Source organism: Lactuca serriola, chromosome 6, assembly GCF_051521515.1.
Source record: "Lactuca serriola cultivar US96UC23 chromosome 6, Lser_US96UC23_V15, whole genome shotgun sequence".
Taxonomy (NCBI): Eukaryota; Viridiplantae; Streptophyta; class Magnoliopsida; order Asterales; family Asteraceae; genus Lactuca; species Lactuca serriola.
Window position 1 is genome coordinate 76420768 of NC_136413.1, and position 16643 is coordinate 76437410.

Below are 16643 nucleotides of genomic sequence, written 5' to 3' on the forward strand. Positions count from 1 at the left end.
GGTTAGTGAGATCTGTGTGAAAGAAATAAGTCATGACTTGCCGTGTCTATCCAAAGTACTATTGTACTGTCGTGCATATCCAAAGTACCATTATACTATTGTTTCTATCCAAAGTACTATTGTACTGTCGTGCCTATCCAAAGTACTATCATACTGTCATGTTTACCCAAAGTACTATTAAATTGGCATGCGGTGTCCAAAGTATTGTTATACTATTGTACCTAATTACTTAGGAAAATATAGATGGCTGCTGTCAAAGATCCTTTAGAAAAGATCTCTCGAGATGTAGGATTAGGAAGTGAGAATAATAGTAATGGGGTAACTGAGTTATTTAAATGTTGAAGATTATATAATTAAAGATTATAATATTGTGGGTTGAAAACCCTATGTGCTCACTAGGTTTCCCAACCTGACCCACTCAGTTTCTCTATATCATATGTAGTGACACGAATGTACTGACAGATAATGTAATTATCTGTTGAGAGATTGAAGGAGTTCGTAAGGTGCTAAAATATTGATGTAAGGCCTGTTTATTCTTATATTCTTATATCTGTTATGACATCTCATGCTTTTTAAAATATAAAATCCTTTTAAATGCCTTGATTTTGATATTATATCATGTCAAGGATATTTTGGGATCAATTCCGTAATAACAAATGTTTAAGATAAACATATACTAAAAGTTTTAAAAAAGTCGTGAAATGGGGATGTCACATTTGGTATCAAAGCATTAGTTTAAGCGAACTAGGAACTTTAGGGAATTTCTAGACTTAAACTTAGAATTCTAAACAAGGATTGTGAGGCGAGTGTCTATTTTATTTTAGGTAGTTTAGAATACTTTACGATAAATGTCTAAGTTGCTATTATGTGCTAAATGACTTATGTTATAACATACTTTAGGATACCTGCCTAAGATGTTGTTACATGAGTGGATCTATGGTTTGTTGCCGAACGAATCTTGAAATTTTATGTTTTTAAGATTCTAATTATATATATATATATATATATATATATATATATATATATATATATATATATTAAGAACTAGCATGTATTTTTAGGAATGATAAGGAGGACGTATGCGTCAAAACATAACTAAAACCTCCCCTATCATAATGAACTTGCCTCTCGGTACCCTAAACATCTACTTCGGTGAATAGAAAACATGACAATCACAAGAAGCGGGAGAGTCGTCAATAACGAAGGAGGCCCGACACCTCAGAATGTTGGAGTAAGAGCTGCTCAACTCTTGATGGATGAAGTTTGATTGATGATGCAAAACATGTTAGATCAACAAAGTATTGAGTTTATGGAACTCCTAACCCAAGGACTAGCTAACACTAAGGGTAAAGTATCGATGGTCAACAAACCGATAATCGATGGACGAGTCAACAATGGACCAATTTCCTCTCATCCAACAAAGGTTCAGGAAAGGAACAATAACTCGGGAAGTCATCAAGGCCCACTCCCTCCTTCGGAAGATTCAGAGATTTGAAGAAATAAGGAACCCAGAGGTTGCTATAAGTATAAGGACTTCACGAATTGCAAGCCATCATCATTCAGTGGAAAAGAAGATCCATTAGGAGTCATGGATTGGATTTCAAAAATAAAGAAAGCCTTCATAACTTGCGGTTGCACAAACAAATTCCAGACCACCTACGTTATAAGGCAATTCAAGGGTGTAACAATCCGTTGGTGGAATACGTTGGGAAAAAACCCAAGTCCTAACAAGCCTTTGTTACTAACATGGGAAAAATTCTTGACCTACTTCAAGCGCAAGTTCTGCTCAACAGAAAGTATGTTGGAGTTAGAAAATCAACTCCTAACACTGAAGAAAGGACGCATGTTAGTTGAAGAGCACACAAATGATTTCACTAACAAAATGGAGTTTGCCCTGTGTGTTGTTCCGGACGAACTGGAAAAGATCGATAGGTATGCCAAGGGACTTCCATGGGAGTACGTTGTACCAGTTAGACAAGCACATACTTTCGAAGCAGTCATCTAGACTGCAAGATTAGTTGAAGACATGATCAAGAGAAGAGTTGCCAACAAAACTGAAGTTGGCGAGAAGAGAAAGAATGAAGGACTCTCGAAGTCTGAAAAGAAGAGTAAAATCTCAAGATCTAACCCTGATGACAAGATGTATGGAGGTAATAATGAGGCAAGGTGCAATAAATGCAAGAAGAAGCATGTTGGGCAATGCAAAGGAGAAGTGACATGCTACAGGTACAAAAGACCTGTTCACTATTCGGATGAGTGCAAGTACGATGGAAGGGTGTGTTTTGAGTGTAGGGAAGAAGGGCATGTCATGAAGGAGTGCCCAAAGAAGATGGAAGTAGCAAAGCAGAATGTGCCACCAAAACCAAAGGCATGGGCATTCCAGATGATCCTAGATGGAACAGATGATGCTTGAAGAGACCAAGTAAAGGAAGTTGTTTACCCAAAGTTTAAGGCATGAAGTGGTAGTTCCACATAGATATTAATATGATGTGTAGCCTCATATAAGAGGCATAATAAAGGTTGTAAACACTTTCAAAAGTTATAAAATTTTCTAGTTATGTTAGATTATCGTCTGACACTAAGAAATTATGATTTCAACATAATGAATTGATTAAGAATAAATTCTGGTATAGTGTGTCTTGTAGACATGAAACTAAACAAGAAATAATTTACACCAAAGATTGGGAAATAGAATTCTGGTTGAAGATACGCATGGAAGAAATCCTAGTGGAGTCTAGGAAATTTGTTGTATATAATTACTTGGACACATTTATATGTGTTAAATTGCTTTTTTAATCTTTAGGAAATAGTAACTTAGTTAATGAATAGTGTCTCACTATAATTCCTTTAACTAAACTATGTGAATAGCTCTCATCCCTATGTTATATGTGGATAAGTCACTAGGCATAATGATTTGCATAAAGTTTATAAAATCCGAGCAGGTTTGATGTATACGTAAAAGTGTAAAGTACTCGCTTTTATAAAGCGGTACGTTTCAAAGTAGTGATCATAAGTACATGTATAAATTCCAAGTTATAATATTTAAAACTTATATATATATATATATATATATATATATATATATATATATATATAGGATATAGATCCGGTAAGAAATTTTTTTTAGTAGGAAGGTAAGAAGTTTTTTTCTACATATTTTTTTGACGAACAAAAGAAATGAATCACTAGATGATTCATTTGTAAGATGATTCATAATAAAAAATTCCCAAAAAAACATCTTTATGATTCATTTTTAAGTAAATTAAGAAAAAATTCACTTTTGTGACAATTTTAGTGAATAACAACAAAATCATTATATAAATGAATCATGGAGATGTTTTTTTTTGAGAATTTTTTCTTGTGAATCATCTTACAAATGAATCATCTAATGATTCATTTTGTTTGTTCGCGAAAAAAATATGTAGAAAAAAAACTTCTTACCTTCCTACCAAAAATTTCCTTCTTATTTGATCTTGACTCTCTCTCTCTCTCTCTCTCTCTCTCTCTCTCCCTCTCTCTCTCTCTCTCTATATATATATATATATATATATATATATATATATATATATATATATGAACACACACACCCACCTACACACACACACACACACACATATATATATATATATATATATATATATATATATATATAGCGGTATATAGGGGATAGTTCAAATAAAAACAGTAAATAGTGTTAGAACGTAAAAACACTATTTTTATGTTATTATTATGCAATAATTTTTGTATCCACAACTTTATGTCATTATTCAGCAAAAAATAAATGAATAGTCACATGTTAAAACTAACATTAGAATTTACTACAAAAATACACATAAATAAATTTATATTAGAATAATAACATTCTAATGAATATATGAATAATCAAACGTTAATATTCATATTAGAAATACTTCAAAAATACACATATACAGCATTCATTACAGAATAATAACATAAATATAATGTTTTTATGTTCTCATTCTATTTACTGTTTTTATTGGAACTTAGTTCTATACACACACACACACACACACACATATATATATATATATATATATATATATATATATATATATATATATATATATATATACTGTTTTTATTGAAACTTACTGGTCCAAAAAGGACTGCAATAGGGATGAGCATATGGACCAGGGAACCCGTTGGAACCGGTACCGGAACCGGTCGGGCCGGGACGGATACTATATTATTGTCGATTTTTGGAACCGGGAATCGGTAGGAGCCGGTCATTGGAACCGGCCCAAAACCGTTAATCGAACCGGGCCGAAATATTTCTCAAGACCCGGTAAGAACCGACAAAAACAAGCAAGAACCCAGTAAGAACCGACAAAAACCGAAACTGTAACTGAAAATTTTCTCATAATATGTTTCTATTTCTTGAGGACCGGTTCCAACATTGAAGACCCGGAAAGAACCGAAATCGGTAGAACCAGTGGTCCGGTTCGATTCATATTTTCCACCAAGTTCGGTTTCAGGGTCAGGTCCAGTTCGGGTCAGTTCCTTTGCTCATCCCTAGAATGCAACGATATGCAGTTTTGCAATAATCATAATAAATTGTATAAATATCGTATGAACGTGTGTGAGTAGTCCCTGAAAAGGAATCAATATGAACTATTTGAATACAATTTTTTTTGCAAACCATAAGGTTTAAGATGGGCAAAGCACGTCTTGAGCGAACCACAATTTTTCATATAAAATCATAGCATTTTGTAGTACGTTTTCAAGAGTGTTTTTGCATAAATAAAACATGTGAGCACATGTATTCCCCCATATATATATATATATATATATATATACACTTTAAAATGGGTCGGTAAGCATTCACCTTAGATACATGAACTTGGTTTAGACTCAAGAATGTCATTGTTTCCGGGATATATATATATACACTTTAAAATGGGTCGGTAAGCATTCACCTTAGATACATGAACTTGGTTTAGACTCAAGAATGTCATTGTTTCCGGGAAGCACCTCAGGAAAACATGAACTAGCAACGACTTAAACCCGAACTATATTGCACTCGAAATAACCGACGAAATAATATTAAAAACTTCAAGAATTGGACTTGGAAACCTGAGAAAAATGTCAAGAACAAGGTGGAAGGTAGTAATGGTCAAAGGAATTAGGAGAGAAAGAGGTGGCTGGCGGTGGTGATCATCGGTGGTGATGGTGGTTCTCGGTGGTGGTGTTAAACCGAGAAAAGAGAAGGAAAAAATGGAGAGGTAGTGCTTTAGAGCATTGGCTGATTTTTGATGATCAAAAGAGAGAGGGAGTGAGTTCTATTTATTTTCCTAAGGGCGTCTCTTGCACCAATGCATGCCATGCTTCTTTAGAAAGTCAAACACACAAATACAAGCTAGCTTGGTGGGACCAAGTGATATCATTTTCTAAAAATGTCCAAAAACCATTCTGGTTTTGTATGCCAAGTTCCCGAAACCTAATATTTTATTTCTAAAGTGGTGTATGATAGAGTCAAGTTCAAGGATTCCAAAAGCCGAAGATTAATTTTTTGAGTTGTAGACTCTGAGAAATCGCGTTTAAAGATTCACGTCTAATTGACCCGAAAAGTTTGATTTTTTGACTTTTACAAATATTTATTCTATAAATATTTCGAGTATGGAATTAAATATTAGACCATAGTTTGAGTCCAACAACATTCTCATAATTTCTGTTTGAGGTGTGCAAGTAACTCAACAGATAGAAACAATTTTTGCAGTTTAAAAAAAATTAGTGTTATACTGGTTTGTTTTCTTATAACGACTGTATCTTTTGCATACAAACTCCATTTTGAATGTTCTTTATATTTCCATACCCATGTGAACATGTACTACAAGACTAGAGTGTTTGCTTCGCTCACCATTGCTTAATACGAAAATTCAATATTTTAGACGTATTAACTAGGGTTATAGTTTGAGCTATTTGATCTGTTTAAGATTTTCCACCAATGGAAGTAAGATACCATCTGATATCTTATATTAGTTGTAATCAAACTATATATTTTTCAAAATATGCATTAAAACTCAATAGTTCGAATTACAAAAAGGTTCGCGGCGAACTGACTGTCTACAATTATAAACCTAAATTTCGTGATGTCACATATACATATAGTAAAACTTTACTATATATAAGTTATATTGTAAAAGTTTTCAAAATATGAGGGTTTAATATTAACTGTTTAAATTAAATATTTTAATTTATTAATATAAAACCAATTATGATTTATCTTTATCTTTTAATTAAACAATTAATTAAATCATTATGGATTAAATAATTATTTACAATTGGCCAATTAATAAAATAATTCAAATTTCATCCAAATCCAAAACCCCCTAATTTTCGAAAATAGGGCTTAGGTTTATTTGATTTTAATTATTCAAATTTTAAGGCTTTTAAAATAACAATTAAGGAAAGTAGATAAACCATAAAAGGGCTCCATAAATTTAAAAAAAGACTAAGGAGGCTAGGGTTTCAAGAACCCTAGCAAATTTCAGAAATTCTAAGGGTGGAGGCTAGGGTTTCAAGAACCCTAGCAATTTTCGAAAAATGCCTCCGTTAGGGTTTAATTTCTATAAACCCTAATTTTGATATATTCAACATTGTGTAATATCAATTGAAAACAATGACTCTGATACCACTGATAAGTTTTATAGGTTACAAAACAATATGTGGCGGAAAAAACTTAACCATAAGCTCACATGCAACCTATTGGATCTAAGTTTTCTCTATTGATTGCATCATACATTGAAGGTCATTAGAGCATGACCCATCAGTTTGTTGTGTATATCAAAATAAAGACCTTATCTTAGGATACGTTAATTCTAAAGGGAGTTGGAGCCTCCAATGGAGATTGAATTTAAAAGGAAGAGAAGTTGCAAGATTGAACACCGCCATCAGTCAATAAGTCCAAAGAGTTACGATTTTTATCTAGGATGGAAAGGTAACATGCAAAGCTATTATACAAACCCTGTTTTGTTGATGATTCCGGGACGTAAGCATCCTTAGGGGGAGATAATTGTTACACCGATAGATTCGGGCTAGTCATTATAAATGTTAAAAATGACTTGTTAGATAGAAGATTGTTTAGGATAAATAATCTTAACCAAAGTTATAGTATATGCGACAAGGATTCCGTACATATAAATAATGTTGAAATCCAACTTCATATGAAGAAGTTATACTTTTTTGAAATTTCGCAATTAAACCGACACATCTCTATGTATCGTAAAAGGTGGATTTTTGATAGATTAATTATTATCCTAAGTGATCTAAACGAAATTCATAATAGTCGTAAAACCGAGAGTATGCATATAAAGAACGTTCAAATCTGACTTCATAAGAGGAAGTTATGATATTTCTAATATTTCAACGTAGCAATATACGACTCAGAACTTTACCCATTGTATGATTAGGTTTCATTAAGGGTGGATGGTATCCATGTTTATATGTCTAAGAAAATCATATTCGAGTGCTAAAATCATCAAATTATGATCTAAAATAACACTATTTGATAGCAATTACACTAGATAAACCAAACAAACATCCTCAAATTTCATTAGATTAAACAAAAACAATGTGCAAGTTGAAATCATAATCATTAACAGAGACAACAAGCAACGGAACAAAGAAATTAAGAAATTCTAAACAAAAAACTAAACAACGATTAATTTTCTAACATATGAAATTATTATATTTCCATTGATGCTCATTGATTACAAAAGATGACAACCCATGTTTATTTTACGATATACTTACATTCATCCAATCAAAGATGATTTCACTTCTTCAACACACAAAACATAAATGTAACACCCATTCACTTATCTTCATCCCACCAAAACAAAAAACCAACCCCTTTCCCCGACCATCAACTACATCACACCTCCTTGATGAAACTCCTTTTTTCCTATATCTTCTCATCTAATAATGGATACATATGCATGAGAGATGTGATGAGATGATTACCCAACTTCACTTGCTTGCCAACCATTATCCTCTCATTTAGAATTGCATTTGTTGGTGGCACTTTCCCAAGTTGATTAAGGAGTTCCTAGGGATATTAAAAAGTCTTGTAGGACCTTGTTCCCATGAGTCCCCCACCCCATCTTGTAGCGAGGTATTTGTTAAAAAAATTGGAGGACGGAGGCAAGGTTAACTCCTGTTTGTTTTTCGGGGCCACGGCGGGGTGAACAGTCCCATCCTGAAACCCCCATGGGGGTCCGTTAATAAATTATATATATATATATATATATATATATATATATATATATATATAATATAAAGATAATAAACGATAGTATGATTTTGGCCTGACAAATTTCAGCAGAAAACATGTTTTTAAGTTGTTTGTAACATGTAAAATTCTATTATAAATAACTATTTGTTACCCAAAAAATATCTTCTTTTAGCACAACAACTTCTTTTAGCCCAAAGAAGGTAGCCCAAAATCAAACGGGGGGTGAGGGCCATAGTGTAACATCGTGTTCCCATGTACTTTTCAATTATGGCTTAAATTATATAAAAATTACATTTTCGGTCCTTACGCGGGGCGTACCCCATGGGTAAGCTTAGCGTAATTAATTAAAAGGTGGCGGGGTTCTTTTCAGTACATTGGGCGTACACAAGAAGTACATATGATGTACTTATGTTGATCTCAAACCCTAATTTTAGGGTTTGGACCCTATTTAAAGAGCCTTAAGTCCCTGAGACCTCTCTTACCTTCAACCTCCACTCCCTCATTATGTTATTTTGAAACCCTAACCCTTGAGAGCTTGTTTTGGACCTTTAGATTGTTCTTGGTGCATTGTAGAAGAAGAAGAAGTTCACCATTAAGGATTGTTGGGCTTGGAGCTTGTAGATCCAAAATTTCATTTTCCTTTGCAAGCTTTTGGAGATATAAAGCACTTACCTTTATGGTTATATGGTTTAGATCTAGGCTAGAATTTGAATTTTCTTAACTTTTGGTCCCATGGTTTGATTCTTATGAGTAGAAGCTACTCAAGAGCTCAAGTTTGCCACTTTATGTTATTTTTGAGGATCTTGTGCCATACACATGAAGTCTTTGTTGCTATTTCCCACTCATGCAAGAGTTTGAGTTATTAAAAAGTATTATGGACGTAGGTTTTGGTCTTGGGCTCTATTAATCCATGAAAAAGCTTAAAGTTGTCGAATTTATCAGTTAAGACCTTCCCAAGATTGAGATCTTTGAGTTAGGCATTTAGTCTTTAGGCATTAAGAACTAAGAAGTTGGTTTTGGACCTTAGAGGATTACGTAGGGTGTAACCTTTGGGTACGCATGACGTAACGGGTTAAGCCTCGTTGTAACATCCCGAGCTCAGGAGTGCGAGTTTAGGGTTCAAAGTGAAAATGTGGATGGTCAACTCGGCGAGTAGGGTCACGATTCTGGTCGCGTGTTAAGTGGCCAACTTGGCGAGTCGGTGGCTGGACTCGACGAGTTGGTGTTGTGTGGAGAATACCCTAATCCTAGGGGTTGAGCCCTATATAAAGAACATAATACCCTCTCCCCAGCCTCTTTACTCTCCCTTGAAGTCCAGAAACCCTAATATCCGTTTGTGAGAGAATTAGAGAGCATTTGAATCTTAAAGGAGTGTTTGTTGAAGAGATCTTTGAAGATTAAGGGGCTTGGAGCAAGGAGCTTTACAAGGTTTTGGCTTATTCTTCTGTTGGAGTCTTCTCTTGAGGTAATAATTCTTTGCTTGAGCTGTTATCCATCTAGATCTATCATTTGTGGGATTTTTGGGAGTATACCTAGTGCTAACTTGAGTTTGGAGGTTGGATCTGAGGTTGCTACCTCAGATCTAGAGTAGTGATGATCTAAAAGAGCATAAAGTCCCTGTTCAAGAGTTGTTGATGAAGCCTTTTTGTCCCAAACCCTAGCCTAGAGTGTATTATGCTTAGATCTCCTTGGATTCACGTAAAGTTTGCCACTTTACGTGATGGATGGCTTGTATAAGAGTAGATCTACAGATTGGAGACCCTGCATGGCTTGGAAAGCCTCTGTATGGATTAAGAACTAGAGGTACTCGGCGAGTCACATGGGTGTACTCGGCGAGTTGGATGAAGAAAGGAAGGAACTCGACGAGTTGGAAGAACAACTCGGCGAGTATGTTCTTAGACTCGTCGAGTCTAGTCGTGAAGTCCTAACCGTTTTGGTTAAGCTATGAATCGGTGAGTCGAGGAACGACTCGGTGAGTTGAATAGGAGGTGACTCAGAGTTCGTGGGACTCGGCGAGTCTTGGGGCGACTCGGCGAGTCGGGTCGCAATTTGGGAGTTTTCAGAGCATAGGGACTCGACGAGTCAGCGGGCTGACTCGACGAGTAGAGTCAGTCAGGAAGTTTGACTTTGACTGAGGACTTTGACTTTGACCAAAAGTTGACTTCCAGAGGTAATTTGGTAATTATTGGTATTTATTGAGTTCAGTCTTTTGGTATTATCAGTGGTGGAGTTCGTGTCGGAGGTTGGAACAGCGTGATCTTATCTCTTCAGTCAGCAATTGTGAGGTGAGTTATTCTCACTATATCGATAGGGTCTAAGGCACCAAGGCCGGCCCTTTATCGGATTGTAATCCGGGTAGTGTTGTTGTGTTATTGCTTTGCTATGCTTGCATCCTGGTAGTTAGGATGGTATATGTTAGTGACCGGTTAGGTCGGTATCCTGTTTAGAGTATGCTATGTATATGATCTGCTAGATTGGTTCACTGATGATTAATTGTTATGTGGTTATATGTTTATGTGCACACGGATGTTTGACTGGGGTTGGGTTAAGGCGGGTCCTGCTTTGTGTTGTAAGCCAACATACCCAGGGCGGACCAGTTATCCCGAAGGCCCAGCGAGCGGTCCGAATAGGCTGTAGGCCCCACGAGGGCGGACCAGACGTGCCGAGGCTCTAAGAGTGGACCAGACCGACTGAAGGCCCGATGCGGGCGGACCAGTCATACTGTAGACTCACAGAATGGACCAGGTAGGTTGAAGGCCCGGTGCGGGCGGACCAACCACACTACAGACTCGAGGGATATGGCTAGACTCGGAGGGTGGACCAGGTGGACTGAAGGCCCGGTGCGGCAGACCAGTCACACAGTAGACCTGAAGTGCATGGCTGTTCTATGTTCTGTTATGATATGGCTTGTTATGTGTATGGTATATAAGGTTGGTATTTTGGGGGTATCTCACTAAGCTTTCAGGCTTACAGTTGTGGTTTAAATGTTTCAGGTAATTCAGGAGACCGTGGCAAGGCAAAGGTGTGATCGTACCGCTCCTCATGTTTATGTTTTATGTTATGGTTCTGGGAATACTCTGATAATAAATGTATTGAAAACCTTTTTGTAATAACTTAATGAATTTGGGTTGTTTTTGAAAAGTTTAAATTGGCTTGAATTTTTGGATGTTACACTCGTATCCTTAAATATCTCAACAGATAATACCTTTATCTATCAATACCTTCGTATCACTACCTGCGATATAAAGAAACTGAGGGGGTCAGGTTGGGAAACCTAGTGACCACATAGGGTTTTCAACCACAATATTATAATCTTTAATTATATAATCTTCAGCATTTAAATAACCCAGTTACCCCATTTTTGTTATTCTCACTTCCTAATCCTAGATCTCGAGAGATCTTTTTCTAAAGGATCTTTGGCATCAATCATATATGTTTCCCTAAGTAATTAGGTACAATAGTATGACGATACTTTGGACACCATGCAACATTACAATAGTACTTTAGGTAAACACAACAATACGATAGTACTTTGGATAAGCACGACATAACAATAGTACTTAGGAGAGACACGACAGTACAATGGTACATTGGACAGGCACATCAGTACAATAGTACTTTGTATAGACATGAAAAGTCACGGCTTATTTTTTTCACACGTCTCTCACTAACCTATCACAATCATTATCTTACACAACCCTATCACAACCTCTAAATTATTATTTTACACAGCCCATTACTACCCAATCATATTATTAAGTATAACATACGATTAAATTAAGTAATAATCATATCATATAATATGAATATATTAAACACAACAAAAACAACACACATAACATTTAAGAATATAGGATACTTTTATTTATGTGTACATTTGAAAGTAAATATGCACTCATCTTAGTTAGGTAGGTGACTGGAGAATTTGGCAGCGTTCCGCCAAACTCCTTGACTTATCCTCTGATGTGACCAAGATACAAATGTCACTAAGTTAATATTTCTGGCGACTAATGATAGTCTAGATTCATCACTAATCATAATGTCTACATCAAGATCTATGAAATAAGGAACAACCAGATCAGATCATATCGGAGGTAGGGTACGTTTGGTATACAGGGTATACTATTTGGAAATCCCACTTTAAACACCTCACTAAATCCAACTTAGACATCATCCCCCGTAAGTAGATCAATCACTCATATGACATTGGATTTACTGACAAATCTTATTTATAAATTCATAACAATAACCATGAATTTTAAATATAGATTACACTAAAATAATATAGAGTGTAACTTAACTTATAAAGATTCCCTAGAAAAATTCTGGAAATTGCACTGACAGAACTTCTACTCGAAGGCTACTACTTGTCGGTCACTCAGGGGTCACAGGGCTTCGTCAGTATACAAGAAACTCAGGAAATTTGGATCTAATGCAGGGAGAACTACAAGGATTGAGCTATAGGGTGGGATATTATAAGCATATATAGAGGTGGTTATTTATAGCCGAAAAAAGATATGCGCGCCACACACTCTATCGGGGCGCGCCACGCAAATGATCGGGGTGATGACGTATCGTTCTCTGAGTGGTGCTATGTACCGAGATTTAAGTGAATGTTAGGATATAATGCAATTAATTGTAAACTACATAATAAAACCAAATATGTGCATGTCTTAATTTCCTATGAGGACGGAAGTAGTTTGATGGAAATATTAAAGGATATAAGAGGGAGGGAATGAAATTTAACTTTGAAATGAAACTTGAAAAAATAGTGGAGTTGAGACCAATATTTTGAAAACTAGATATGACATTGAACCGACAACCATATCAGTTCATCAATCATTCCACTAGTCTGGTAATTATAAAAGTATTAGACAAATATAAAAATATGTACAAAATAGTATAATAGCATGGGTAGACCTAAAAAAGAATTGAAGGGTGCACGTTAACGTATACTTAACTATATCGACATTTTAACAAGGTTTATAGACATTGGTCCATAGCAAATCCGTTGCTAAGACCATTACCGACAGATTACCAATAGATTTACATTAAATTTATATTTGATGGAAAATATTTAATGGATAGTTCTGTTACCCCCGGGCTTTATAGTATGTTTACCAATGTATAATAGTTATCTTATGTTTGCCGGGGACAAAAAAAAACATAAATAATGCATGGTTTTAGATGTTTGTATATGACCCAAGGGTTTCATCTCGACATGTTGCTCGGTTAAGTGAAGCTGGTTGGAAAGCACCACCTTTAGGCTAGATATGCCGAGTTTCCACTCTCTCTCTCTCTCTCTCTCTCTCTCTCTCTCTCTCTCTCTCTCTCTCTCTCTCTCTCTCTCTCTCCATGGTATGACATAGTGAATGATCTCTCCATGCTAGTTGGAGCCCCGATGGAGTTAGACACCACCATCACCAACCCCTCTACCTAACTCGCTAAGTTGGAAAGTTTTTAAACCTACCCCAAAAAAACAAGAGTAAATTACTAAAATCGTCCTTATGGTTTGGTCAAAATTACACGTTTTTTCCCTAACCTTTTATTTGCACTCGGATCATCCGTGTGGTTCAGTTTTGTTGTGTTTTGTGTCCCTATGGTTTGGTTAAAATTGCACGTTTAGTCCCTAACTTTATATATGTAAGGGACGAAAAATGCAACAAAATCAAACCATAGGGACAATGTGAGTGCAAAAAAAATAACGTGCAATTTTGATCAAATCATAAAAACGATTTCAGTAACTTACTAAAAAAACATTAAACACTCCGGACCGAATTTACCGTTCAATATAGTGGGATAATAATAAGTAATGAAATCTCTTATTCTGTAGAGTTATTTTAATTTTTTTTAATGTTGTATTTGATTTAGATTGACTTGAGAGTCGAGATCATATACACAATAGTATTTGAAAATTTAGATTTTTTACTTTAAACCGAGTAATCAGGCTTTGATATATGGTTTATTTCTTAAAACCCTAGGTCTCGTATCCAATAGCTGACCGCGGTTACCCGCCTTTTTGGAATTTCTGTCTCGTCAAACTGCGCCGTCCGTCGCGACTCTTTCTCCTCCTGCTATCGTCACCGCCCTTGCGAAACTGTTCTCGGCTCTCGGTCATTTTATATGGTAATCCGGCCCTGTTTCCTTCGTCATTGCAAAAATTATTTGAATTAATAAAATTTCTAGCATGAATAAGATTTATTATTTTGGATTTTTGTTAGGCTTTTCTCCGCTGCTCAAAAAAACACCGAACGACTGCATGGAACTTCCCAGACGATATTTTATTAATCATATTCATTAGTTTACCGGCTAAACAGCTTGCTCAGATGAGATGTCTCTCAAAATCTTGGAATGTACTGTTATCTGAATCCTCTTTCATTAAATCCCACCTTCATCGTTCAATTCAAACCAACAACAACGATAGAGTTCTCTTGCACTTCTCCAAGCTATTTTCTTTTGACTCCAAACCATTCACAGCACGCCCCTATCGAATTCCTCATCTGGAACTCAATAATTTCATCAAGCTCCCAGTTAAACCCCAATCTGAAGATAGTCGTGGCAAAGTCATTGGATCTGTTAATGGCTTAATATGCTTTAAATACGGATCAAATCATAAGCCGAAATATAATGTGTGCCAACCAGATCCTGATTCTTACTTTATATATGGATCAGATCATCCTTATGAATACATTTACATATGGAACCCTTCCCTCTCTTCCTTGTTAACTCTCCCACCATATTCTATGCCTTCCCATTCGACCCAACAGTTTTTTCGATTCGGATTTGATCCCAAAACTGATGATTACATAGTTGTTAAGATTACACAACGTCTTTTGATATCACCAAACACAGTTGTCTTTATGGAGTGGCTTCCGGTTGAGGTTTATAGCATGAGAAAGGGTTCCTGGAAGCTCATCACTCAAAGGATTCCATCTCGCCTCAGGAATATTTCCGATTTTGATGATCTCTGTGTAGATGGGCATAACGGCCATCTTCATTGGCAAAGTTACTATTATAGAGGGAAGAATGGTTTTAAAAAAAAGACAATATTGGCATATGATTTCGGAGCAGAGACATTCCGTGAGATTCCTCTTCCGGATTCTTTGACAGGTGGCAATGCGAAGGATGTCTGGATTAAGTTAGGAGTTATGGCGGGAAAGCTTTGTGTCATGTCAACCGTTCCAGGTGTTGAACGTCAGTTGTGGGTGATGGATGAGTATGGGGTGGCTGAGTCATGGGTTAAACATCGTTTTTTTCCTCCTTTTAGGGGTTATATATATCCATACGGATTTACCTTACAAAATGAGTTTCTTTTTCAAGTTAGTGTTTCAGTTTTAGGATATGATCATGGTTTGTATGATCCGGTTGCAGCCACTACTAAAGTTATAAAGCTTGGTTACAATGTAAGAGGTAAAGTTATTGATTATGTGGACAGTCTGGTTTGGGTATCACCTGCCGAGCAGCGAGAGAGGAACTGCTGTAGCATCTCCCAGTTTCAATTTTGAAAAAGTTTTTACATTTTTTTTTTTCGCATTTGAGTTCAGTGTTTGGTTTTATATTGAACTCTTTTGATTGAATAGTAAAATATCTTTTGTTAGGATATCATTTACAATTGCATCTTAATTCATCAACAAAGTATGGGTACAATCACTTGATGCAGTGAATCACTAAATACGTAACTTATACTAAGAGATTTTATGCTGCTTATAATTATATGGTAACAATGGCTAAAAGTGACACATGTAGTATTCCAGAGATGTTCCGCTAATTCTGGATTTGTTCTATCTGCATTCACGATATAAAAAAACGTTTATAGAGTTAAATGTAAGTACATTAATCAGTAAAACTAACATGCATGGTTTGTTGATTCCATGGTAGAAACATATAAAGTCTTCGATATTTAGGATGTTACAGTATTTATAACTATAAAAAATTCATGATGTTTAAACTTTTAAATAAACAATACATTTTACCACATCATTAATGAGGTATATGCCTATCGTGGATATGTACCTCCTCGAACAATGGTTCGATATGGAGTAGGATATTGAACCGTAGGAAGGGATCTTCTCAAAGCCCCATCCGAATGAGTAGGATCGGTTGCTTGAGTGCTTGACAAGCTCAAGCAACACAATGTCAGATTTATAACCATACATATTGTATTGTACTTGCATTTCACGGCAACTCACAAATAACAAACTAAAAAAGACTAATGACCCAACCTTAGTACAAGCTTTGTACCTTCGGCAACGAGAGCTTTAATGCTGACTAGACTACCGCCTGCTCGGCACATCCCGCATCGCTACTTCCCGAGGAAGGTGAGTATAAAGGTAGCTACAACGGATTGCAAAAGGTACACACAATCAATTCAATTTACTATTCATTGAGG

The 16643-nt window shown here is 35.8% G+C and overlaps 1 protein-coding gene across 1 annotated transcript; it reads left to right on the forward strand.

The window, feature by feature from the left end:
* The first annotated feature begins 14580 nt into the window (after positions 1 to 14580).
* On the forward strand, positions 14581 to 15759 carry LOC145059919 (F-box protein CPR1-like). Its single transcript, XM_079007678.1, has one exon. The coding sequence runs from the start codon at positions 14581 to 14583 to the stop codon at positions 15757 to 15759; it is 1179 nt and encodes a 392-aa protein (XP_078863804.1).
* Positions 15760 to 16643: the final 884 nt, after the last annotated feature.